The sequence below is a fragment of the Talpa europaea genome (genome assembly GCF_964194135.1).
Source record: "Talpa europaea genome assembly, contig: HAP1_SCAFFOLD_355, whole genome shotgun sequence".
Lineage (NCBI taxonomy): Eukaryota > Metazoa > Chordata > Mammalia > Eulipotyphla > Talpidae > Talpa > Talpa europaea.
Window position 1 is genome coordinate 4713 of NW_028167787.1, and position 27916 is coordinate 32628.

Sequence of the window (27916 nt, forward strand, 5' to 3'; positions counted from 1 at the left end):
TCTTTTGATTTACCCAATCATAATAGTAATAATAATAATAATAATATAATCATGAGCAAAATGGGGTTTCTGGCATAATGTACCTCACAGGGCTGCTGAAAGGACTAATGAGATCATATACATAAAGTGTTTAGCACCATGCCTAAGGCTGGTATTTACTCACTATTGTTGATTGTGCATTTACTAAATACCAGGCACTGTGCTAAAGGTTTTGCCTGTGACTGACTTCACTTAAGATTCTAACTCTCTCATTTTTTGGGCTGAAGATTCTGATATAAAAACCTATTATTAGGGCCTCCCCGGTGGCACAGCAGTTGAGCGCTGGGTTGCGAAGCTGCCCGTAGCCTCTGCAGCACCGGTTCAATCCCCGGCCACCAAGCAAGGGTCCCACATGGCGCGCAGACCTTTCCTGCCGCCCGCTGCTCCCCTCAGCAGTGTACTTCGTCAGTCTGCCTGGTCTGTTCCCCGCTCTGGCTCTGGTGAATTTTCTCACCCTCCTGCGTTTCTGACTATACCCAGTGCTTGTATAAATAAATAAAATAAATCTTTAAAAAAAAAAAAAAACCTATTATTAGCTGTTGTATGATCCTTGAGTGACCAGATGTCTGACTCCAGTGCCTGGTCTATATACAAGTCTGATTACCTTTATCAAACCTTGGGGGGTTTCCTGGTCCACATTCCAGGTAAATGGGTAAACCTAGTTTTCTGATCAATGCAAACATTTAAATTTTGTTTCCATTTTTTACCCATCCCCTACCCATCAATTCAACCACTGATGCCTTCATCCATATACTCAGCCATGAACTGTTCAACTACATAGCCACCTATTTATCTACCTACTCACCTCTCAATTCATGTACTCTCTCATCCATTTTTCTTTACATTCATTTACACATTCCACCCACACCCATCTTTCCACGCACATTTACCCTCCTGCTCATTTAACCGTCCATCTACCCTCTGACTCTCCAACCACCCATCTGTTTATCTATTCACCTACCCATGCATCTACCTGCTCATCCATGTGCTCACTCAATCATGCATCAACCCCAAATATTCATATTTCTGTCCAACACTTGCCTATTTATTTCTCCATCCATCCATCTGTCCATGAATCTACCCATTCACCCAGCCATCCCTATACATCTGCCACCAAACATTTGGAGTATTACTATATAGAATGTTTGGAGTGTTTTCTATATTAAATGTTTGGTGCTAACCCTTGGCATATATCCCTGCACTCCATTCCAAGGGAGGAAACGTTGGTGCCGCCAGAGGGTCCCACAGAGGGAAGGAGGTGAACTTCATATAGTCCAGTGAACTTGTTCATGGCCCAGGCTTTGCCAGAGCCACTGACTCCCAGGATGAGGACTGAGGCTTGGAGTTCCAGCAAGCAATTAGAAGTAAACTCATATTTCTTCCCCACAGAGAAGTCTGGGTACTCCAAGATGCAATGGAAAAGGAGCAAGTCAGCGAAAGGAGGAAATAAAAGCCACAGAGCTCAACAGCTAATTAATTGATGCTCCTAAGATAATATTCATTAAAGTCCAGCTCCCCTGCCCTTTGGGGACTGATGTCTTCCCTACCTCCTGTCCATTGCCCTTGACCACCCCTTCCCGATCTCATCTGCCTCCTTTCTTGTCTCCCTCCCCAGTTTTACCCTTCCTCTAATCCAGCTACCAGAGTAGACTTTTAAAGGCACAAGTCTCACCAAGTCTCTCCTGCTTTCCATCCTCATGACTCCTCATCGTCCAGGATAAAGGACTCCCCCAAGACTCTCCCAAGACCAGCAAAAGACCATTCACTCACTTTGCACATATTTCCTGAACACCTGCTAGGCACCGAGCTCATGTTGCATGCTGGGAACGCAGCCTTGGTGGAGCTCGCATTCTAATGGAGACATAAACAGAGACATTGAAAAAGAATCTAGTGTGATCTTTGCTGTGAGGGATAAAAGCAAAAGTAGGAGGGGGCAACGAAGACTCATGTGAATGGTAAACCAGGGTAATCAAGCCATGAAATTGTGGGGAAGGGTTTTCTGACTAAAGGTAGAAGGGAAAGGAGGTACAAAGACCCTGGGGCAGGAGGGAGAGTTGACAGAGATGAAGACGGCAGTGTGGCCAGGGTGGAGTGTGTGAAGGCAAGAGTGGGCGGAGAAAGGGCAGAAGGAAAAAATAGAGGTAAGAGAGAGAAATCATGTAGGTGAGGCCTGTGGGGAGATGTTTGGATTTTATGTCAAGAGTGTTGAAGAGTTTTAAACAAAGGAGGAGTTGATCTAATTTTTACCTTTAGCATGTAAAAGACTGGAGAAGTCTCAGTTTCTACTCTAGCCTCAGAACTTCCAAGCTGAGGACAATGGCTGAGAAATGCCCTCCTTGTAGGGAAGATACTGCCCCTCCAGTGCTAGGCTTGCTAAGGGCTCCTCCCGTATGAGCTTGGAAGCCTCTACCCATCACTTCCTCTAGGTAGATGGGAGACAACTGATAACTTTTTTTTGGAGAGAGTTGCCAGAATTCTAGATTTTTCCTTCCTTTGTATACAAGTTCTCCTATACATAAACCTAGGATTGCGGGCACAGAAATTTGACTGACCCTGGTCCTCTCTATTTCCCAGCATCATCATCACCTACTGCTGCATCCCTGTATTTCAGGCAAAGACTTACCATTCGCTGGCCCAATAGTAGCTGGTACCCACCTCCTGGCCATCCCTGTTGTATAGTCCCTTTCTCACTGAGTCCAAGCCCAGCCTTGAGACTCCCATCTACTGCAGAATGTGCCAGAAGTGAGGCCAACTCCAGACCTGAGCCAGCAGAAGGCTGCACAGCTTCCACTTTTGGCTTTGGGGAGCCCTGAACCACCTACAGTCTTTCCCACTACCCTGCTGGAGAGGCCACGAGGAGAGTGAGACGCCCCAAAATTACTCAGAATGAGAGAGCAGATGCCACCCGTCCTGGCTTTGCTGTCCCATCTGACATGTGACCGTGGCTACTTGAAAGGCCCTAGGTGAGACCAGAAAACCCACCCAGCTGAGCCCCATCAACCCACAAAAGCATAAGAAATAATAAAATAATTTTTTAGTTGAAGCAGCATAGTGTGATAGCATTCTATAAGTAAAATCATTTTGTTTGAAGCCACAGCATGTTGGGGTTCTTTGTTACACAGCAATAGGTCATGGACACAGGGTCTTTGCTCCTGCAGTTCTGCTGCTTAGAATGCGCCCCAATCATTTTCCCACAAGGTGGACTCCTACCCACCTTTCTAAACCCAGATCTAGTGTCACTGCCTCCCCATGATCTTGGCTAGTTTCTCTTTCTTTTTGGAAACTCTATTATGAAGTTAATTTAAAACGCTGCTGCGTTACTTTGAGATGTCTGTCACTCCCAACCAGGCCTAATCCCACCCATTGTACCTCCACAAGCCTCACAGATGAGGAAAACAGTGGGAGGGACATTATTTTCACTCAAAGTTTCGAGAGACAAACCAATTTCCTCTTTTTAATTTTCCCCAAAGTTAATTTAATTGATTCCGCTCCTTTTTTATATTAGAACAAATGCATACTTGGCGAAGGAGAAAGAACATGCAGTGAATTTTGAAGAGATGGAGTCGTGACCACTTCTCCAAGGTCCTCTAGGGGCGCCCCACCCTCGGAAAGATCCTGAACAGAGATAGGGCCCGGGGCCAGCTCTCGGGGGGGCCCCCCTGAAGCACAAGCCCTTCACTCTGACCCCAGTTTCTTCCTCGGAAAATGGAGACAATGATGGATGACTTGGGGGTTGGCTGGGAGCGTGACTTGATTCTGTTCATGAAAGGACAGAGGCCCCAGGTCAGCGCACAGTAGGGTATGGAGGGGGGGGTCCCTCCTCAGGCACAGACCTTGCCACTCCCAACCGACCGACCGTGGACTCTCGCTCCCAATCACACTCAGAGGCAGTTCCACAAACAAGATGGTTTAATATATTTCGCACATTTCCACTTGTTAATATTATATGAAAATAAAACTCTTTGATAAAAGAGAGAGGCATAACAATTGCTGCTACTCACAAAACACCGTCTTTATTGAAAACAAAAGCAAAATCGATGACTTTGAACAAGACACTTCAACTCTCAGAGTCTGGTTCCCAACCCGCAGGCGGAGCAGGTGGGAGGAGATGGCCTGGCAGTTCCAGAGCCAGGTGTGGGGCCCAGTGGACCCCGGGGAGAGCATCTCACTCCCTCTCTCTCTCTCTCACCCAGGGACAGTCAGCCAGGTCACCCTGGGTGGTACCCACCTGGCTTAAACACCACTGAACGCTGGCCTGTTGCATTTTGTCACCGAGATGACAGCCTGGAGGCCCCTCCCCAGCGTTTTCACAGCTACTTTCTATTTTTGGCAGCGAGTGATACATGTTGTCAGTTACTGGCAGCAAAAAAAAGTTCTCTTTCTAAACAAATTTACGTTGAAAAAACGAGTCTGTTTAAAGGAAAATGCCTGGTAAACAACACTACAAAATAGAACCCCCCAAATATAAGGGATGGTGAGGGAACACGTCTGCAGGGCAAACTAAGAGTGCTTCTAAGGTAACTCCTGCAATTTTGTAATGCTAAAGGAAGGCATGAATACAATGGCACGGGTGCCTCCCCAACTAACCTGTAGTAGGAGTTCACTCCCTCGGCCCCCACTTTTCTCCATAGCTTATATTGCTTCAAAGAAGAAAGAAAAGTAATAAAGGTGAAAACAAGGGTGGGGGGTAATCATGGTCTCCAAAGCTGTACTTCAATATCTCCAGTCCCAGCCCAAGCTGCCTGGTGGAAGAATCGTCTCTTCCTAATGACCGATGGGGGCCGCCTTTAAAAGGAATTGGCACTTCTGTGAATGGAGGTGAGACTCTAATCTCGTGGCCCAGGAGCCCTGACTAGGAAGGGGACATCCCGAGGGCTCCCCGCAGCACACCAGGGAGGCAGCCATGACCAGCGATCTTCCTGCAGCTATTTCTGCAGCCTTCCCCCTTCCCTTCGGAGCCAGGATGAGGCAGCAGAGGGTTGCCATGGAAACCGGCTCCATCCTCCCAATGGAGGCTGCCAGCCCTGATTTCCCGCAGAGTTAAGAAGCAGGCAGCAGCGGGGGTCACCCAGGCGTGAAGATGGGTTTCCCTGGGGATATCCCGCCTCCTGCCAATCACAGTCTGTCTGGGAATCCTGGGGGTGCCTGGAGGCTGAGGCCCAGGGAAGCCCCTAAGCCCTCCTGCTGCTCTGAGAAGAGACTAGTCCCTGGAACATTCAGAGATCTTCTCTCTTCTCCCTCCAGCCTAAGCTACAAGGACCTAGCGATGTGTGTGCCTGCGTCTCATGAGATCACCCACCCATGGGTGCCTCTAGCTCTGTCAGCTCTCCGAAGCCAAACAGAACTGCCTCTCCACTCCCAGCCCCTGAGCCCAAGCACTGCGGTTTTAGCATGCGGCCAGTTCTACCATCTCGGCAGCTGTGCCAACCTCGGGCAAGTTGCTTTACCCCTCTGGGCCCATTTCTTCTCTACAGTGAGGACACAGTCATCCTCTCTTTACAGAGATGCTGTGAGAAGTAGAAATACTACGTCCGCTGTGCCTGTCACGGCCTGTAGTGGGTCCTCCATTGATGGGCTCTAACATCAAAACCAGCGCTTCCCGTCACAATAAAGGTTTCAACGCAGTTTCTCTCTGAGCTGGTTTCTTTTTCTAAAGCGAGATGCCAAGGCATGTTTTCACCATTAGTCTGCGTGTTCAAAGGTGGTGCACCCGGAAAGGGACAGACCACCGGTCTGAGGACCCATCAGCAGGGTCCCCCCACCTTCCACAATAGCACATCTAAGAGTTACAACTGAGGCTCTCAAAGTCAAATGGCTTCAGGGCCCAGAGGGTACTGTGCATAGGGGAGCAGCCCAGCGGAGGCCCAGGGGTCGGGGCACGTGTCCACGGAATGGAGGCAGCGCTTCTCAGCTCTCGCCAATGGCTGCCCCTGGCACTAGGTTTTGCAAGTGCTCAAGAGAAGCTGGACATTTTGAACTAACTCTCTTAAAGAGGATATAACAACTAATTTTTTTAAGTGTATGCCGACAAAAGCAGGGCTGCAGGCTGGATCGTGCCCGCAGCTGGAGCTTCTGAGCTAGAAAACAGGAAACCAACGCCTCCTCCTTCCTTCGCTTGACCAGTGCAAGCCGTCCTGGTGCTTCCTAACATGACCGGTCCCGTCAGGCTGGTCTCTGCTTAAGTCTCAGCCCTGGGGAAATCCACTCTCTGGTGCGCCTAACTCTGGAACAGAGAACTCTCCCGCTCCCAGCCCAGCGTCGGGAGGAAGCTGGTGTCTGCACGGCAGATGCACCAGCCCCGGGAAATCCCACCTGCATTTTCTCAAGCATCAATGAGAATGAGGCTGAGGGAGGTGCCCGCGAAAGGGGCATCCAGAAGGCCAGATGAGATGGGGCGTCTTTGCTTAATAATTCGGAAGCAGAGCTTATTTCAAGGGACATGCTGCCAGGTGGGATGGGCCTTTCTGGGGTACAGCATCTGCGCCAGCTGGTTCTGGCCTGGAGCCCACCATGAAGGACTTGGAAGGAGCCTCTCCGGAGCTGGGGCACAGGAGCGAGGGCTCTTATCCTGCCATGTCTGCCTAGATTTTGTGGGTTTCATAAGGTGAGAAGACTGAGGTGAGCTGGAAGCAGAAGGAGCCTCACTTTGGGCATAAATCCTTGCGGTGGCCAGTCCACAGAGCGTCTGGTGTCTTTTCTTTGTTCACTTTCTCTTCACCCCCCTACCCCTCTCCCCCCCACAGCCTCCTGACTCAGCCTTGCAGGAAAAAAAGCAGAGAAGCAGTGAGGCCGGCACCAAGGGTGTTAAAGCTCTGCCCCCAGGCCAAATGCGGACACTGAGCCTAGAGCTGCGGGCGTCAGGCTGGCTGGAGTGGGCCTGGCCTTCCCATCGGCCTTAGCGAAGGCGGTAGCGGATGGTCACGTCATGTTCCGGCTGCATCAGCCCGAAGCCGTACCTGCTGAGGTCAAACTCAGGGACCTCCGCATCTGGGTGGGTCAGCTCCAGGTCCAAGTGCGTCAGCACCAGCAACACAAATCTACAGAAGGCAGAAGAAGAGGGGGTGTGGGGGGCTGATCCAGAATTGGTCAGGAAGCTCATGGCTTCCTCCTGATCCTGATTCCGATACTCACTCTGGGGAGGGTGGGCCAAGGAGAGAGCAGGACACAGGAGTCCACAGCTCCCCAGAGGTCCAAGTTGTCCCCACATGTGCTAGACCCCCAACATGCTAGCCTCCTGTGGGTAGACCCCCACTGGTTCTGGCTGGCAGTGCCAATTGTACACCAAAGCATTCCAGAGCAGCCTGCCAGCTCTTTCTTCTGCCCCTTAGCTATGCGGGCCTCACGTGGAGCTGGGGAAGTGGGGAGATGGAAAGTGGGAGACGGAGACAGCATGACTGTTGAGTTTCTGCATGAGGGGGAGGAGCTCCCCAAACCCACAGGCGAGTAAACCTCTGATATTCCAAGGCGCTGAGACTTGGGGGTGGTTTGTTACAGCAGCATAGCCTGGCCTCTCCTGATTAGACGGACGCCCCCCCTCCAAACTCGGGGCACCCTTGCATCTGTCGCTGTCAAGGCTGCTGCTAACTCGCAGGTGTCTTTGTGGGATGAAAACAGGCACCTTCCCTGGAGACATTTTCCTGGTGTCTGTGGGGAAACTGTCAGAATAGACTGACCTTGCAAGAAAAGCTGTCTTCACTGCCATCTTCTGGAAAAACTGCTAACAAGCATCTACTGTGTGCATGATGTAATCGCTCTGTGTCCCACCGCCACCCCCCGCAGAGACCCAGCAGCACTGAGCACCCGGCAGGGCTCTTGAGTCTGAGGACAGAGTGAAGCCGTGCCCTGGACACTGAGCTGGGTGTAGAGCTGGGCTCTGCTCTTTCAGGGTGCGTGCATCTCGGTTTCCCCATCTGCTCAAAGGGGCAGGATGGGTGCCTGCCAGCTCTGAAGCTGGAGGGTGCTGGAGGGTGAGCTTATATGGGAGGGGGGCTCTGCACATGCCTGGATTTGGTCCTGGCATCTCCATTTACCGGGGGCATGACCATGGCAAAAGACTTGACCTCTTTCGAGTCAGTATTAGGGGGACCCTCTACCCAGCAGTCATCATGGTCATTAAGTGAGATGAAAGTGACAAAAAATTAGCTGATTTATTGCAGCACTAGGTGCCCGACACATGCAAGCACCCATTTCTCTTTTCCTCTGTCCCCAGGTGTTGTGAGGTAGGCGCCAGGGTCAGGGCCCCCTCATGCTTGTTTTGGACACTGAGTGGGGTCCAGCGTGACTGATATTATCAGGGTCTGGAGAAGCTGAGCAAAAGTTCGCGTTTGCTTCTGTGTAATTTCACCTACAAAAACACAGGAGAACGCGAACCCCCGGGCCTGGCTGAACTGAGCTGTGCAGGGACCCACAAAACACACAAATACACCTTCATCTCTGCCCAAGGGACCTCAGCACCAGGGGATGGTGGGAGGGGGGTGAGCCACCTGCCCATGAGGTGTCAGGCTCCAGGTAGCCCTCCCTACACCCGCCTCAGTGGCAGCCACACCCCTTCCGGCACCACTTACACAGCAAACACCATCCAGGTCGTTGTCAAAGCAAAGCCCCGTATTTACTGTAGTACGTTGGTCTTTCTTACATGTTTTACGTTCGTAAGCCTGTGCTAGCATTTTTTTCCTAGTTATCTTTTTTTATGTGTCACAGGTATCTGTGAGGTCTAGTCCTATTTCCCCTGAAACCTCTGCAGTTTTAAAAAAAAAAAGTACTTGGGGTGATTTCACCCAGCAAGGTGATTTTTAGAACATACAAGGAGCATGAGAGAGAGCTGGCTGTGTGATGGTCCCCGTTTCACCACCGTGAAAACTGAAGCCACGAGGTTAGTGGAATGTGCACGTTACTGTTTGCGTGTAAATTAATAACAAACAATGTTTACTAAATGCCTACAATGTACTAGGTTGTGGGTTAAGTACTAAGAAAGAGCCAATTCATTTGTCCTGACACCCCTGCAAGGCAATGATAATTGGCACCCCCATTTTACAGTTGCTGAAGTAGAGGAGGTCACCCATCTTTTGATTATGCAGGGGCTGCACAGAAGGACAGAGCAAATGTCATAACCCCTGCCTGTCCATCTGATCCTGGGTCCAAGATCTTGGGGTCCAGGGAAGAAAACTTATGGGGTGTTCCATCCCACCGATGTTAAAATAGCCAAGGTGGGGACACTGATGGTCAGCCATGCCTGCCGTGGGGCTTGGTACATGCACAGGAGCTGCAGACAGAGAGCTGAGCGCTGCAGGGGCTGTCAGTGTTTGGCATTCTGGGTGTTTAGGATTTGGGCACCAGGAATGGAGAGAAAAACCTGTTGCCAGATTTGATCATTTCAAAAGAAATCAGAATCTGGCTTTTCGTGTGAGCACTTCTGATTTTTAAAAGATAGCATCCATTTAAAACAACACAAATCATAGATTTGTGGGCAAACTGCCCATGGGCGCACCCTGTGAGTTTGGAGACAGGCCTGAACCTTTCTCCTGCCTGAGCCCCTCCAGCTCCTGGGAGGGCTGTGCCAACCAGATGGCTGGGGGGCCTTGTCCCCCCAACACACTCACTGTTTGATGCTGCTGATGGCATAGCCCCGGCCCAGGCACTGGTTGTGGCCTGCACCCCAAGGCAAGCTGTAATTCTTCAGTCTCTTCCCGTCCTTGTAAAAGTCTTTCTTCTCTGATCCATCGGGGTTCAGGAATCGGTTGTATTTAAATACCTGAAACGGGAATAGGGCCCATTTCTGACTTCCTGCCTCCCCAGACATGCGCGCACCAAGAAACATGTTCGTTCATCACCGTCTGGCTTATAAGAGGGAAACTGGAGCCAAGGGGAGGGTCAGCAGCTGGGGAATGGGCTAGAAAACGGTGACCACTATCTAGAAAAGGCTGAGGCTGGTCTGTGAGTGCCGACACGGGGAGAGCTTTTCAGATTGGTACTGAGCGAGAAAAAGCCAGCGTTGGACTAGCATGCATTGCTTGATCCCAGAGATACACCCACCCACCTACTGCGTGTGTGTGAATGTGTCCAGGTGGGTCTGTAAAAGCAAGAGAATGACTTAAAGGCTGGACTCCAAACCAATAACAAGGAGTTTTGTGGGACTGGAGAGGAAGGGAAACGGAGAAAAAAATTTACTTTTAAATAGAGATGTGTATGTTATCGCGTAGGTCTATTTTACTTTTATCATTTAAAATCAAAGAAATTAAAATTATTTTTTAAAAAAGAGAATGCCAACTTCCTTGGTTTACACTGTAGAGTGTTAAGGTGAGGATGCATTTTAGCACAGGGTTTGGCATAAAGTAGGTGCTGAAAAATGGGTGGAAAATAAGGTAAATGGACTAATAAACAGACGGAAAGAGGGACTGATGGATGAATGGCTAGATGGGCAGAGAGGTGCATGGATGGATGGTTGGGTGGCTGGGTGGGTGGGTGGGTGGATGGGTGTGTGCATATAGCACAGGGCCTGACACACAGTACGCACCCAAATCTGTTAGAAATTGTGAACATTTGTCCTATCTCAAAGTTCAGGGAGAAGGAAAAGTATCGAGAAGTTGACATGATAGCATTCTGCAAAAAGGAAAATTGCTCAGCTATCACTTACGAAGCACTCAGGGCGTGCCAGGCACTCACAAGGGACACCTGCCTTATTGGGATCTCATTTAATCTTCCTAATGATCCTGGAGTAGCATTATTATGAGGCTCGTTTCACAGGGGAGGAAGCAGGCAGGGAGGTGAAGTGATCTGGTGACGCAGCAGAGAGCAGAGCTGGGCTCCCCTTCAGACCAGGCTGGTCCCGGGGGCTGGCATGCATTTACCTCTGGGTCCGTATAGATTTCCGGGTCCTTCTGGGGACTCAGGAAGGGAAAGAGGAGGAGGCGGTCTCCCTGTCGCAGGGTGAACTCCCGCCCGTCAGCCATGGGCATGGCCAGGTCCACCACGACCTCTCGGGTGATGAAGGGCGCGGCCGTGAGCCTGAGGGTCTCGCTCAGCACGCTGTCTGCACGGGACGGGCACAGGCAGGGTCGGCCGCTGTCCCCCCACTTACTCGAGTGCCACCCCGTCCTTATTTTACAGGGAGGGTGGGAGGCTCAGCAGGGTTACACCACCTGCCCACATGGCAAGAGTGGCTGAGAAAGGCCAGAGAATGAGGATGAGGTGGTCACTTCCAGCTCTCAGAGACCTCGGACACAAGGGTTTGGGTGTGGTCCAGAAGTTATGAGGGGAGGTGGGAGTCAGGAAGATGTCCGAGCCAGCCATCCACAGCAGTTGTTTCTGCCTTTCCAGCATACACGCCCCTTCTGGAAACAGTTCCTGACTTCGCTCTGAACACCCCCCACCCCACTCTGAGGGGGTGGGCTGTTGATTTTACCCCCAGCTCCTAGAATTGGATAGTGATGGCAAGTGAGAGCACCTCCACCTTCTGAAGCCCGTAATTGGTTCAAAATGGGCATATGACCCAAAGAGTCATATGAGACTTTGGATAGGAAAATCAGGGCTGTGGGTCAGATGCTGCACAGAAGTGCACCTCACTGGGCAGAGAGCTCGGCTGCTGCAGGTGTTGGCAGCCATCATGCCAGCCAGAGTCTAGAGCCAACCTGGCGAAATAGGGCCGAAAGATAGTGACAGGCTGGAGTCCTGATGCCATTGTTAAAGCACCTCGATCCAGCTGTGCCTGAAGCCACACAGCTTCTGAACCTTTGGAAGTATGAGTTCCATCCCCAAATAAAGTCACTTTTCTGCTCCAGCCAGTTTTAAGTTCAGTTTTCTGCCATTTGTAACCAAAATGTCCCACTGAGACCTTAAATCATGGGCAGCTGAGACAGGGGCCTGGAGATAGATGTTGGGGCTGAGAGAGGAGGCTCAAGGAGACCCTGGGCCAGAAGGCACTGTTGGACTCTGGATGATGGGCACCCATGTTGGGAGGGCTTAGGGGGTCCATGATGACAGAGTCGGCGGGCTCTCTCATGGGGCTGGCAGCTTACCAAGCACGGGCATGCTGTCCAAGACCTTCTGCGGGAGGGCACTCATCTGCGAGGCAGGCTGCTCCTGCTGCAACAGGAAATGCTCCACCTCTCCACGGACAGCAGCCAGGGCCTCAGGAGTCTTGAGCAGGAAGAGCAGGAGCCAGAAGGCAGCAGGGCCCATGTTCCCCTGCCATGAGAAGCAGGCCCGTTATCACATCAACAAGGCAAACCTGGGGCGTGAGCCACGGACACAGTCCCGGTGAAGGCACTGGGCCAGGAGGTTCCCACCCCAGCCAACATCCAGGCATCATCCAAGTCTAGCTGCAGCCTCAGGATGCAGACAAATCTGCTTTGTGGCTTTGGCCCAATGCCCACTTCCAGGCCTCTCCAGGCATCCCTGACCTTGAGCAAAATCGCTGATCTGAGATCATCCAGGTCATCTTCAGAGCTAATCAGTGGAAAAGCATCATGGTAGGAACAAAGGATGACAATTAGGATTATCGACTGTATCCTGCCCCCAATCCTTTACTCTTCTCTGCTACCACATCCTTGCCAAGTGGCTTTGTGCTTCCTCCCATTAGGGAGGCTCAGCATATTTCCCCACACCCTTGAATTTGGGCTCAGCCACTGACTTGCGTAGGCCAATTGAGAGAGGTGAAATGGACAGGCCAGCGGTTCTAAATCTAGGCCATCAGGGACTGTGTGTGTGTGTGTGTGTGTGTGTGTTATTCCTTGTCTGGCTAACCTACCTGTACCTAGAGGAGGCTAGGAAACACATGGAGCAGAGTTGAGGGGTCCAGCTGAGCCCAGTCTCCCCAGCTGACTTCCAGTGGACCCATAGAGGTGTGAGTTAAGTTCTTGACAGTGTATGCCACTGAGTTTCTGTAGTTACTACATAGCAATAGGCAAACTGGCACAACATATGAATATCTGCCTTCAGATATATACACATTCTGCATGTATAAAGCAAAGCAGCAGTAATCAAAGATGGCAGTGATTTCTTGAACAAAAATAACTTAAAACTCTCAAAAGTGAAATTATTTTATTTTTTCCAAAAGTGAAATTATAAAGAAAATAGATGGAATTTCTTCCTCTGAGACGTCTGCCTTGGCAGAGCATTTTAATAGTCAGGCATGTGGCTAAAATGCATATGGAGTACCCTTAACTGAGCTCCAGACATGCGTGGAAAGCCCATAAGCCTTGGTGTAGGGGAAGATTTTTGTCTATCACGAGTGACTATCCAATCGCAATGTGGAATATTAGTCATCCAATGTTTACCCAGTCGTTCTATCACTGACGTAATTACACACAGACAAAAGGGCATTTGCACAAGGATATTTGTCAAAGTGCTGACGTAACAGCCGAAGACGGGAAGCTACCTCCACAGCTATTGAGATCAATGAGAGAAATAACGATCCATCGTCATTTATAAGATGATGATACAGGGAGTTGTTAAAAATAAGCCGTCTCTGGGCTTCCTGTTGGGGATGGTACCCAAGAGGCACTGACGCATGCAGATGGCAAGAGGCACAGCGGGGGTCGGGGTACAACCATTGCGTTTGTGCTTAGAGGGATTTTCATGAAAAATCACAGATCCCATCTCTAGAAGGAGACAGAAGAAGCAGCAATGGAGGCTGCCTCTGGGCAGAAGCTGGGAGCACAGAGGGTGGGACAGGGGCTTTCTCTGCATCTGTCCTTTTTTTTTTTTTTAAGATTTATTTATTTATGCATACAAAAGCTGGGGTACAGGCCAGAGGTGTGAGGGGTGAGAGGATTCACCAGAGACAGAGCGGGGAACAGAACAGGCAGACTGACTGAAATACACTGCTGAGGGGAGCAGCAGGCAAGTCAGGAGAGGTCTGCTGCACCATGTGGGTAGCTCCCTGGCCTGCTAGGGGATCGAACTCATGCTGCAGTGGCTACGAACAGCCTCATAGGTTGTGTCTTAACCCCTTGCGCCACCAGGGAGGCCCCTGCCTCTGTCCTTTTTTTAAAAGGAATTTTTTTATATGGATGCACTATTGTAACATGAAACAAAGTAAATGATTTTTACGACGATCTCCAATGGTGTGGGGAAATGCCGAACACAACATTAAGTAAAATAAAGATTTAGATTTTAAAATCAGCATGATTTTCATCACAGATTAAAAAAAAAAAAGGTAAAAGAGGGTAAAAAAGCACCATTGCATGAAGGATGGTGAGGCGGTTTCTGACTTTTTCTTTAGCTTCTGTGAATTCAAGGCTAAGGAGGTACCACATTCCCTTGTGCCAGCCGCCCATCAAGCAGGCCCCAGTATGGCACTTTTTACTGACGAAAAGGAAAACGAAGCATTTGCTAGTCCCGACCCACTGCCCAGCACCTGTGCCCGGGACCCCGGGCAGCCTAGGAGGTAGCCCACAGATTCCTGGATGGGACAGGACAGAGTGGGTTCAACTCCCAGCTCCCCACTTTCTGTGACTGTGAACAAGTCAATCCCCCCACTGGGTCTCAGAATCTCCCTCTTGGTCAAATGGGGCAGCTATTAGGACCCACTGAGACCCCAAGCCAGTGAACCTCACATGTTGGGCTCAGAGATGGGCTCCCTCTCCCACCAGCTCGCCCAGTTTTGAGAACAGGTGAATGCCTCAGACTGCAATTTCCCCGGCACCTCCAGCCTGGTGGATGTAAGCAAGGTCACCTGCTGTTCATCACTTAAATAGCCAGGGGGATGGAGGCCATAAATAATTCAGCTTTGGGTTAACTCAGTGCCAGGGCCATTTTATCTTGCTGGATGGTTAGAGGGGGGTGACCGCTCATTAATTACAAAGCAGGAGGCCACTCCCTTCTCTCTGCTTTCAGGAAAAGCCGTGGCAAGTTAGGGAGGGCACAAAGGCCGCCCTGGCCCATTTGCAGAGATATGTGTGTGTGTATGTGTGCACCACCCAGTGACCATAGAAACCCTGAACTCCCTATCCTGGGGTGAACTTCCTCAAGTGGGAATTTGACTCAGTTAACCCAGGAGGCTGTTTCAATGGAACCTCATTCCCTTCACAGAAGCCAAAGGCCATGACAGAGCAGTGCCTGTCCAGCCTACCTTTTCCGCGCGTGGAGGTACTGGCGTCCAGGAGGCACGCTACGTGCCAGACTCGCATGCGCCATCCTGTGGTATCTTCCCCGCAGGTGGGCGACACCTGCAGCCCGGCCTGGCCCTCTCCCACCCCCTCACCTTTGGATAACAGCACCCGATTCTGCTTTTGAGAACTACCTCCACTTCACTCCAAGTCCATGAGAGTCTTCTGGGGCTGACCCACCTGCTCCAGATCTCCATGAGACCCTCCGGCCCCTCAGCCATGATGGGCTCCAGGGACACGTGGCATGTGTGCTAGAATTTGCAGGACAGGAGGCTCCCCACCTTGCACTGACAAATTGTCAGGCTCCCCTGGTGGGCCCCACTACCGCCTGGGGAAGCACATCTGGGGCTGGAGCCATCAGAGAAGAAAAAAGAGCTGAGGGATTAGTTATATTTCTTTTCATTTTTTACAATTAAAAAAAGTGTTTAAGGGAATTAAAAAAATACCTGAAGAAGACAAATAGCACCTCAGTGAGGGAAATCTGAATAAAGTATGGCCTTTTAATTCATAGCAATTACCCATGCTAAGTTATTGCTTTTGATAAACCTGCAGCTGTTAAGCAAGAAGTGAACACTAGGAAAAGCCGGAGGATGGGGCTTGGGGAGAGGCCCAGGGCTCAGCCCTTTCCATTCACCCTCCCCGTGGTGCCCAGGTCAGTGGGTTCATGGCCATCTCCACGCTGGCAACTCTCAATCCTCTGTCTCCAGCCGGAACTTAATCCCCAACACCAGACTCTTCTTTGCTCCAGGGTCCCGCCCCAGTCTCCACCTTAAATTCACGTGTCCAGCTCAAAATCAAACTCCTGATTTTCTCCCCCAAAACTTCCTCCTTCCACCGCCTTCTCTGTCTGTTTACAGCAACTTCATCCTTCCCGTTGCTCGGGACCAAACCTGGAGTCATCTTTGATGAAGCATCTCCCAATATCCCACCCAACAGCAACTCCAGCTGCTCTGCTGGAAGTAGGCCCCGAATGCCCTCCGTGTGTTCCCTCCCCGGCCCAGCACCAGCCTCTCTTGCCTGGATATTGCAGTGGCCTCTCGCCTGGCCTCCCTGCCTCCACTTCCACCACTGCAGTCCCTTCTCAGCTGTGCCCTCCCAAGCAGAGGGAGGACTGTGTTGTTCTCTGCCCAGAGCCCTCAAAGGGCTCTCAAAGGCCCATCTCAGAGCAAAAGCCAAAGTCTTCCCCAGCCTGCAGGGCCCTGTGTGGTCTGGCACCTGTTGCCTTCCTGCCTTCACTCTCAGCCCCACCTCAGGGCCTTTGCACTTGCTGCCACCCTGCGGGGCCACCCTCATCCCATCTATTTACAGATCCACTCAATCGCTTCCTTCCAGTTTCTGCTCAATGTCACCTTCCTGGTGAGGCCTTCCTTGGCCAGCCTGCATAAAGTAGCCCTTCCCCATGGCCCTCTGTCATTCCCTCCCTGCTTTAGTAATTCGCCATAGGACTTACTACTTCTAATATATTTGATGTGCTGTCACGCATCACTTGATGGCAGGGACGCCTTCGGAGGAACGCATGGCTAGGCGCCTACATCGCTGTGTCCATCACAGAGTGTAATGCACAAACCTGGCCGGTCCAGCCCCCTGCACACCTAGCTGGTAAGGTGCAGCCCGGTGGGGCCACCACCATCTGTGCAGCCTGCTGTTGCCCACACCGCGTTAAGCGATGCATGATTGTGATTATTTATTTACTGATTGTCTTCTGCTGCCACAGTGTCAGCTCTATAAGGCTTGCTCACTGCTCTGTCCCCAGCTCCAGGGTGGAGCCTGGCACTGGGGCCTCACTCCATCTGCACTGAGGGCGCTGTTGAGTCAGGGTAGCCTGCCAAGCATGGTTAGGGATTTCGCCTGTCCTACTTCTTTCATCCCCACGACGGCATCCTGAGTAAACCGAGGCATGGGCAAATTAAAACTAAAGGACTAACTTGGCAGGAAGTGGCAAATTCAGGACTCAGATCCAGGCCACAGAGCCTGTGCTGAAACGACTGGGCACCCAGGTGTTGGCCCTGCTCTCTGGACTCAGGCTCCGAAGGGCCGCCCCACCTGCCCGAACTCTGGACACTGCCAATGACTTGACCTCAGAGATGCCACCCCAGCTCCCGCCCCTCCCACCCCCAAAACTGTTCCTTGGATATTTTGCCACTTGAGCCCCCAGGCCAGTGTCCAGATCAGCTGACAGGTCACTTCTACAAGGGATTTGGGGACAGTTTGGAGCTCCAAGTTTCTGCCCATAAATATGTTATTAGGCACTAATGGGGCCCCAACTGCTAATTAAACCCAGCCCCCACCCCATACCAGCCTCTGCCTGCAAGGGCAGTTAATGGATCTGAGAGAAAACTAAAAATAAGTTCAAGTCGATGGGAGAGGAATTACCCAGAAATGTCGGCCTGTGCAACTGTCATGACTCAGGTGAGGCCAAGAGAAGGAGGAGGCCCCCGGGCAGGAACCAGGCCTGGAGACAAGCCTCCTCACACCTGCTTTCTCTCCCCCAAACACTGATCCACTACCAAGGGAAGGTGAGGCCTTCCCTCTGTTTCCAGAATCGATCTATTCCATGGCTTCCACCGGACACACTACCACTGTCTCCCCACTGGTGACCATGCTTCTGCCCTTGCCCCTCAGGTCCTGTCCCTCCTCTCCTTGGAATCCTCGCAGGGCTCCCGCTTCACCAGAGAAAGACCCCAAGTCCTTACTGCTGGACCCACAAGTGATCTCGGCCCTTAGTCTTACTTCCTCTCCTCACGCTGCTCTGGTATCCTGCTCCTTGCTGATACCAACCTCAGGGCCTTTGCACTTGCTGTTTCCTCTGCATGGAATATTGAATGCCTCACATCTTCCCCAAGTCCACAAAACTAGCTTCTTCTTGTCCTTCAGGCCTCAAACATCTCCTCCACAGGGAGGCCCGAACCATCCTGGCTAGCATAGACCCCAGAATCTTTCTCTGCACCACCCTGTTTTAGACCCTGCATATCCCCATCGAAAATGACCTTGTATTTGTTTCCTTGACTTCTGCTCCACCCCCCGCCCCCACCCTGACTGAAACATAAGCAACAGGTTCTTTGCAACAAAGCAACATAGGCAGCAGTGAAGCAGAGTCTTGATGTAATTTTCAAGCAATGCTTCAAAATAACTGGTCTGCACATTTTAATGTCAGGATCTCTAAAGGCACAGAATCAGTTCCATATTAGAGAAAACTAAAAAGGCGGAGGGACTAAAGGCACCGTCGATCCTGGATTGGATGCTGGACCAAGCTGAACCATAAAGGACGTTACTGGGACAACAGGCAAAACGGGAATAAGGGCGGCACATCAGATAATGCTCCTGCATCTGGGGTAATTGTCCTGAATCTGATGGTTGCATTGTGGTCACCTAAGAGAAAATTCTTGCTCCTAGGAGAGGCCTGCCGGAGTAATTAGGGGTAAAGAGTCATGATGTCTGCAGCTAATTTCACATGGGTCAATAAAATAATACAGTAGGAGAGAGGGAGACAGAGCAAGCAAATGTGGCAAAAGGTTAAAATTTGAGCAATCAAGGTGAAGTGTACATATGAGTTCATTCAACCATTCCTGCATTTTTCTAGGTTGACATTTTTCCAAATTTAAAAAAGAATATTGCAGGAGTGATCCTGGACGTATGCTGTTGATAGCTGAAAACGCCTGGACTGGGCCCTGGAAGCACTTGCCAGTGCACACCCATGCACACACATGGACTCCTGCACACACTCGTGCATGCACACTCATGAGCCTGTGCGTGCCAACAACACACTCAGATGCACACCTCCCATCCCCACACCCACACTTGCAGATGCCGCCAGCCCGCTGCGCCCACCTGCGTGGCCCAGAGCTGTAGCACCAGCGCCCGAGCCTGCATCTCCTCCGACGCGCCCATCTCCTCCAGGTGCAGCAGGTAGCTGTCCAGCCAGCTGCTCCTGTGCGCCCGGGTGGCCAGCCTGGCCGGGGCCAGCAGCTTCCACAGGCGACCCTTGGCCCTGCACACATGGTCCTTATCTCCTGCAGGGACAGAGCACAGAGGTGGGGGTTACAGGTCCATCCCCAGCCCTGACCTCCCATGAGGCCGAGAATGCTGAGTGTCACGGCAGAGGGGTGGGAGCTCTGATGGGAAAGAAGCAACTGGGACAGGCCCCACCACCAGGTGACTCCAGCAAGAGCCATTTGTATGCTGGCTCCCTTGTGACCTCTCACCCCCAGGAGAAGGAGCAGGGCCTTGTCTGGTTTAGTCCCAGGGCCTGACTCACAGCAGGTGCTCAGCTAATACGTGTGGAATGTACGGTGTTGCTTTGCGGCAGGAGCGAGCATAGGAAACAGCCAGTGGACTCAACATGGCTTCACTCAGGAGACCCCAGAAGCAGCAGGGGACATCAGGAGGGTCTGGGGTCTCCAAGACCTCCAGGGAAGCAAGGAAAGTCCATGAGGGAGGAGCATCAGTAAGAGTTTGTGAGAATTCGAGCAAAAGTGGGGCGGCCCCTGCCTAGCCCCCACAGATACATCCTTCAGCCCGCTGAGAAGGCAGCCAGCCTGGCCAGGGAGCTGAGGCTTTCGGAAGCTGGAAATCCAGCTGTTCATGGGGCATCTTTGACTTTGTCAAGGTTAGCACGTTAGTAAATGTTTATCACTGCAGAGGTAACAAAAGCATCTCTGCAGGTCAACGGTGCTTAAGGTCACTGGGTCTCAATCCCCAGGAAATAGACAATGTCGTCTGTCCTCAGGGCAGACAGCAGGAGGTGGGCCTGTCTTTACGGCCAGCGGGCCTGAGGGGCCCACAGGCCCTGACTTCAGGGAAGGTATGCGTGTGCTGATGTCCTGTGGTGCTAACGCTCAGGACGATGCAGTGTTGATATAGATAGATATTCACAAATACAAGATTTGCTTTTTCCAGAATCACTTTGGGAAAGCGGGAGTTCCTTTGGATTATTAATTCAAAGTACCAGAAACTGCCGCATTGATTTTTTGAACCACAAAGCCGTGTTTGCAAAGGATCCAGCGGTTCTTACACCGCCACACAGTCCAGTGTATCTGACAGCATGAACAATGCAGGCTCAGCTTCTTTGTCTTAAGAATATTAGGGACAGTTCCAAATAATATGCTTTTCTTCAACCTCCTAATAGTTTTTTGGGTGACATGCTTCTCAGTTTAAAGTGATGAGCCCCTGAAAAACATTATTTTCCTGTTGCTCAATTTTTCAGGCACTGGACAATCCTCCTGGAATGCCCAGGTCCCACCTGAGATCTTGTCAGACCTCTCGGGAGGCCCTGCCTGCAGAGATCATAAGCAGGTGAGTGTGGGTACAGGAAGTGTGGAAGCCACTGCAGTGAGGTGATGTCTGGATGCATCCAGGAGCCATGTGAGGAGACAGCTAAAATGGGAGGTGGAACGTGGATTCTGAAATGACTGGCATTCTCTGAGGCCTGACAGCACAATTGACCATCATTGTAAACACGACTTTTAAGGAAGACTTTAAAAAGCAATGCAATATGAAAAAATAGTCAGAATGGGAGAAAGTATTTGCAAATCATATATCTGATAAGTGTCCAGTAGCTTGAATATATAAAGAATGCCTAGAACTCAACAACAAAACAACCCAATTAAAAAAAAATGTTCAAAGAACTTGAACAGATACTTCTCCAAAAGAGATATACAAATGACCAATAAATACAAAGCATCGTTAATCACCAGAGAAATGCAAGTCAGATTCACAATAAGATATAACTTCATACCCATTAGGATGGCTAGTATAAAAAAGTGAAATAACACATTTTAAGAAAAAACAACACATCCAATGTTCAGCACCTTTTTGGTAAGAGGATTTTATCCCCATAGCAGTATGCTGCATTCTGTTTTACAGCTGCACACTTTTCCTTTCTATGAACACATAATTCATTTCATCAATCCCTCCTGGCGGACATTTAGGTGGCTTCTAGCATTTGCTACTTCAAGCTATGTGGCAAGGAAATATCTTTGTGTATCTGTAGATATGTGCAAGCATTTCTATAGGATAAATTCCTAGAGGTGGAAGTACAGGGTTAAAATGCATTTTATATTTTCATAGGTTCTGCCAATGTTTTCTTCCAAAGAGGCTACAAGGCTTCACCCACCCCTCAACAAAATCGTAAGTCTCTTTGCCCCCCAGACTCTGGTTCCAAGATGAGAAACCTTTCCTAACACCGCCACCTGCTGCCCACACTGGGAAATGCTGCCTTCCTACACCCAGCCATGGCTGCTCCCTGAGTGTCCCTGAGTCGGGGCTCTGCATCTACCCAGACTCCCCTGGAGGAAAGGCTAACAGGGAAACCACTGTCTCCTGGAGAAGCAGTCGTAGCTGTGATGTTTCAGGTGCTCCAGGCACAGGATCTTGCAATCAGATAGACCAAGTTTCCATTTTGCTGATTCTGCCACCTACCACGTGGTCTATGACAAACCTGTCGGAGCCTCAAAATGAGCCTGCAAAATGAGCACAGTAATACCAACTTTCCAGCACTGATGGCAGGACTCAATGACTGGATGAACTGCCTCTAAAAAGACATTAGGAGACACGAGTAGGCAACTCACAAAGAGAAAAAGCAAATGGCTGAAACAACAACAAAAACGTTTCCTCACAGCTGTCAGGGAAATGCCCATAAACCAGAGGCCCTTTTTTGCCCATCATACTGGCAAGGATTTAAAGGCTGATAACTGCATGTTGACAATGTTGTGGGAAAATGCAAATTAAAACAAATTACCCCGCCTCTGCCCATCAGATTGGCAAACAAGTGGAAAGACTGATAACATCTGGCAGGGAAGGAGCAGATGCTGCCTTGGGGAGGCAGAGGAACTCCTCCGTGGTTGGACAAGATGCAGCAGCACACAATAAAAATTTTAATGGTTATGCCCTTTGATCTGACAAACCCACTTCTAGGAAACTGTCAAAGAAAAATAAAATCAGCAGATGGTAAAAGTCATACAAGAGCAAGGAAATACTATACTAGCCACACACTCAAAAGAAAACAATTATACAAATCTATTGGCGAGGAGGGCTAAAGACAGACAGGGAAGGGCAAGAGAGTCATCTGAATTTGTTAGTTTTCTACCCTTCCACTTTGCTAGATTCTCTCCTGTGTGAATTACTTTTTTCATTGATTTTCTAGGATTTTCCAAGTATAGTATCAGATCCTCTACAGATAGGAATATTTATGTTTTCCTTACCCATTATTATACCAGCTTCAACTTTCTCTTATTTAATTGCATTGGCTAATGCCTCTAGAAAATATATGTTCTGACAGGAGAGAAAGTACAGCTATGCGAGGTTTAAAAAACACAACATGCAAAAAGGAAATAAAATCCTTTTTTCATAACTATACACAGACATGCTCCTGATGTACATACTCATCTCTGCAGAGTATCCCTGTAAGATGCTTGACGGGACATGTGTCATGGTGTTAGCACTGGTTTCCATAGGAAACTGTAATAATTGTAAGCAGGAATGTTTCTTAATTTAAACAATCAAATGCATTTAAGTTTTGTTTTAACATATAAATAAAGGAAAAGAAATGAAGAGCTATTGTGAGCATGTTAAGAGACAACTCTTAACCTGGTAGCTGGCACATAGAAAGTGCTCAACTAACAAGCTCTTCTCATATTTCCTCTTTAGTCCTAATGGTCACCTCTAAGAAGATCAGACTGTTCTCCCAGTTTACAGATGAGGGCACTAAGGCACAGAGAGAATACAGAGCACAGGCCTGAAAACTAAGAGATGTGAGAGCATGGGTGGACCACAGACGCAGGTAAGAATGTGCATGACAGGCCCAAACTGGGGAATGGAGAAATTGTATTATAGAGCCATGCATCGTTTAATGATGGGGACATGTTCTGAGAAAGACATTGTCAGGCAATTTCATCTTGAGACCATCATAAAAGGGAAACCCACAAACCCAGAAGGTACAGTGCATTGCACACCAAGGCTGTGTCCATCGTGGGCTGAAAAGTCTATGCAATGTATGACTGTATTCCCCCGATGAAATATTATACAGCAATGAAAAACAACAAACTTTGATACACACAGCAATCTGGATGAATCTCACAATTATGAAGTTGAGTGAAAGAAACCAGACACAAAAGGGCACACACTGTATGATTCTATTTATACGATGTTTGAGAACAAGTAAAATGAATCTAAGGTCAAAATAACCCATTCAGTGGCCACCTCTGGAGGGTGGATATTAGCTTGGAAGGGGCATGAAATACCTCTGCTTAAAAGCACACATTTAGGACCTGTGTGCTTCTATGTATGTAAATTATACCTCAGTCATAAAAGAAATACCAATCCTTAAAAATAGAAAATAATAGTTAGAGAAGTACACTACTCTGTGTGTGTGTGTGTGTGTGTCTTTAGAGAAGGCTCTGGCAGGATATAGTCCAATCTAGTAATAAGGGTGACCTCTGCGAGGAGTGTGGTGAGGTGGGGGTGGAGGAAAAGTAAAGAATTCTTATTGTTTCTTCTGAAATATTCTACAGTGCTCGAATTTCTTACAACCAACTTTAACTACTGGTAAACAATTTAAAAAATTAAAATCTTAAAACACAAAATTGAACACACACGTCCCCAGACCCCACTCCAGCTCTTATGACTCAAAATCTCCACCGGAGCCCTCGTCTCAGCACAAGCTCGGCCGCCCACTGCTTGCCTGGCCTCAGAGTCGGGTCTTACTGGCCCAGGGCCGTGCAGTGTCCTTCCTCTAGGGCCTGTGCCCTTCACTTGAACTTGGATTCCTTCCCCGTCCCCTCCGCCCCCACCCCCAGCACCCACCAGTGCCCCAGGGTGCTCACCCACAGACAGGGAGCCACGCGCCAGCTTGGGGAGCAGCAGGTCGAGCTGGCGGAAGGTGTGGAAGACGTCGGCCGAGTGCACGCGGTCCTGGGCCTGGCTCTGGGGGGTGCGTGGCAGGGCCTCGACTCCGTACAGGGTCAGGTAGCCAGCTCTGGGGGCAGCAAACAGCAGGTCAGGGTCCCCCTCGGACACTTAGGCAAAACTCCTCGTGGCAACTGGCTTTGCTTTTCCTATTCCGTGCCCCAGTCTCTTCCGAGCTGGGGAGTCCAGGCCCTTGTGGGGTGGACACGTGAGCACGGGAGACAGACAACACAAGAGACACCAGGGCACGAGCATGACATCGGCTGGTGCCCGGAGGTACAAGAAACAGGAAGTGGAGCCCAGGAGGGGTAAGAGGGGATGCTGACTGTGAAGTGGGAACCAGAGGGATGGAGGCCAGCATAGGGAGATCAAAGGGAGGGAATCCAAGGCAGAGGAAGGGCAAGTGCTGACATGTGCAGCGAGGAAGGCCATGGAGTGATGAAGAACAGCAAGGAGGCTGTGATGCCGAGCAGAGTGGGGTGGGGGTGGAGGGGCAGTGGGAGAGGTGGGAGGCAGGAGGAGCAGTCAGGGCAGGCTCCCTGGAGGAGGCAGCACCTGAGCAGAGGCCTGCTGGATGAGGTCTGGCAGCAGGCATAGCTAGAGTTGAGGGAGCAACCAGGGCTTGAACAGAGAGCTGCCTGAGATCACCTGCCCAGTGCTGGAGCTGGCATGTGAGGCAACAGGACAGAGCAGATTTGGAGTTGGCAGGGCACACAGGGCAGGACAGGGCAGGACAAGGGGTGCAATGGTGAGAAGGTTGACCTGAGGGGCCCTGAGGATCTGAGCAGGAGCGGGACAGGGCCTGCAGGGCCAGGAGGAAGGATGAGACACAGGAGCCAGTGTGTACCCTTGCTGAGACACACCCACACGACTCTCACATTGACATGCACACGCAGGAATGGTCCCGAGAGAATGTTTTTACCACCAGCCACTTTTGAATGTTCCAGGGGCCCAGCCCCACTGGCCTCAGTCCTGAAGGGAAAACCACAGGTTTTCACTTTTTCCATGTTGGGGGAGGGACGGGGCCTGTGCAGAGAGAGGCCACTGACACCCTGATCCGTCCCTGCTGAGCAAATCTTAGACCCTGACTCTCCCAGGAGAGGAATTTCCCAAGGAGAGGGTGGAGGCAGGAATGAGGGAGCGTGGAGGCCGAAAGAGGCCTGTCCCGTCCCCATACTGCCCAGCATCCCTCAGCGCAAAGGCAGAGTAGAGCTGCAGTGAAGGTCGGGTTTTATCTGGTCAGTAGAGTTTTCCTAAAGACATGCTGAACCTACCTACCAACTTCTGGGGAATGTATACAAAACCTGGATGACCCCCTACATCTTGAAAAAACCGGGAATTGGGCCACCCAAGCCTCGCAGGCCCACCTACTGAGCCGGGCCAGAAGCTGCCCCACGGAGACGGGCGTGAGCTGGCCTGGCTACCCAGTGCCCGCCGGGCCCTGAGGTCTGTGTGACGTGGTCAACATTTGTCATCCTACTTGCACTGTTTCTTTTCCCGCACACATATTTCTACCAAAAATAGGCAATGAAAAACAAGCCAAAAATAAACCCAAAGCCAAGAAGCTCACGAGGTTTTACAGCGGACCTGAAGGCCCTTCCTGTGCCACCTCCACATCAAAGTTACACGCAGCCAGCTGGAGACAGACACGTGTGAGCACACACAGGCCCTGTAGGTGGCGCCAGGGGCCATAAAGACAAACACAACTGGCCTAGGACCAGGCAGGGAGAGAAGGCTCCGCATTAAATGGGTGCCAGGAAAGGCCTCTCTGAGGAGGTGACCCTGGAGACGAGACTAGAATAATATGAAGGGGGAGTTGTGCAGATATGTAAGGAACATCATTCTTGGGCAAGGGAACTGAAGCTGCAAAGGCCTCGAGGTGGGAATGTACCTGGCCTGGTAGGGGGGCAGCGAGGAGGCTCCAGTGTGATGAGAGGGGAGAGAGTGAGGGGCATAGTGGACGGGGATGCGGGCAGAGGGGTTCTTCTGGGCACTACTAGTGTCTAACCCAGGCCCAGAGTGCTGGGGTCCCCTCAGGAGAGTGGGGGCTGCATGGGCTCACCTGAGCAGGAAGCTGTAGGAGAAATCCAGGAGACCCATCTCTTGCCAGCCACTGCCCGCCTCTGTGGTGTCACCCAGCAGGACAGTGCAGAGGTTGGTATACATGGCTTCCGTCAGCGCCTGGAGGTCTCTGTGGAGGAGAGTCCTGGGCAGGGAACAAAGGCTGAGTGAGAAAGCAGCTTCCAAAGGGAGATGTGCCCACTCAGGGCGCCTCCTTTGGAAGACTGGCTTAGGTAAGGTGACCTTATTAAATGGTTAGCAGTGGTTACCATTTGCTAGGTTGCGCACAATCATCTTCCAACAGCTCTTTCAACACCCATTTCAGTGGTGGAGAAACGCAGGGACAGAGAGGAAAGTGACCTGCCAGTAAGTGATACGGTTGGGACTGACACCTTGACCTGTTCGACTCCAGAGCCTGAACTCCTAACCATGGCAGAAGCATGTGAGCTTGAATAAGGACCACAGACTCCTGCATGAGGGACGACGAAGAGGTCAACCCTTTCTCCCTGAGACCCAGAGTTAGGGAGGCCTGTTTGGAGAGTTAAAGTGTCCCCTGGCCAAGCACTGCTAGCCAGTAGCTGGACATGAGGAACAGGGAATCTGCTGTGGCCTGTCTCACCCTGGGTGCTTAGGGATCTGGGGAGAGAACCAGTTGTGGGAGAGTGTGTGGCTGAAGCATGGCGCCTCCAAATAGTCAGCCTTGAGTCATGACTAAGCTCTAATCAGAAGTCAAGAAAGGTAGGCTCTCACAGCCAAGGTTAAGGCCCCGCTGCTGGGGGGGAGGGGAGCCCCTCCGCAACCTGCACAGGGTCCTAGGCTGGAAAGGGTCCGCCACAGCAAGCTGACAGGGTCCATGGAGCGGTGCAGCGTTGTTCAACAGCGACACCGTGTGGCAGCAACAGAGCTGGTGTTCTGCTCAGACTTCCGGTTCCGCCTCCACCTGTCTAGATCCCTTTAGATTGAGTAAGCCTTAGGGTTCCTGGACAATTCCAAGGGAGAACCTCTAGAGGGATTCCATGAGCTTCTAAGTAATAGGAGCTTTCGGATGCTCAAGTTGGGTAAAAACAGACATGACGCATGAGAAATAATGGGTGTGCTAAATGTGTTCACGTGTCCTCCCATTGATCTAAGTGCTCCTTGTAATTCAGAGCCTGCATTGCTCCCCAGCTGTTACCTGGGTTCTCTGAACTCTGAGCCCCAGTGTCCTCACCTGTAAAGTGAGTGTCCTCACCTGCATCGCTCCGCAGGACAAGTCACCTGGGTTCTCTGAGCTCTGAGCCCCAGTGTCCTCACCTGTAAAGTGGCGCTATGAGCTACTTGTCCTCCAGTATGGTGAAGACTAACGAGAGCATCCTGATGCCGGCAGAGTACAGACTCAGATCACCCCACCCACCTCCTGTCGATTCACAGATGAGGGAACAGAGGCTTAGAGAGGGGAAGTGATTTGTCCAAAGTCACAAAGCTAGGATATGATGGAGCTAGGATTTGAGTGAGTGTCTGGCTGTCTGAAAGCCTGGTCTTTCCTACTAAAATCAGAGCTGCCCCTCAAAAGCCACGAGCTCTTCTTCCTCCCAGTTCTTTTTGGATTGTTTGTGTTTCACTTTGTTTTCTTTAAACAAAATGTCTTTACTGGACACTGGCTGTGGAGACCAGCACGGCCTCCTGGGGCTTGGGCTACGCAGGTAGAAGCCTGGCCCACCCCCAGGTGTCATCTTCAGCTACTCACGGTTTCATCTTGGCCTTCTCATCACTAGGGTTGTAATGTGGAAGCTGCACGTCGAAGATCCGCTCCATGAGGAAGACGGCGT

At 50.7% G+C, this 27916-nt stretch overlaps 1 protein-coding gene across 1 annotated transcript; it reads right to left on the reverse strand.

Moving 5' to 3' along the window:
* Window positions 1-6934: 6934 nt before the first annotated feature.
* Window positions 6935-27911, reverse strand: LOC311188142 (prostacyclin synthase-like; the record flags this gene model as incomplete). Its single annotated transcript, XM_084259895.1, has 8 exons — window positions 6935-7076; window positions 9639-9790; window positions 10887-11068; window positions 12054-12222; window positions 18975-19156; window positions 23966-24117; window positions 26110-26238; window positions 27835-27911. Coding segments are annotated over 8 exons (1185 nt in total), but the record flags the coding sequence as incomplete, so codon positions are not given.
* Between the last annotated feature and the right edge of the window lie 5 nt (window positions 27912-27916).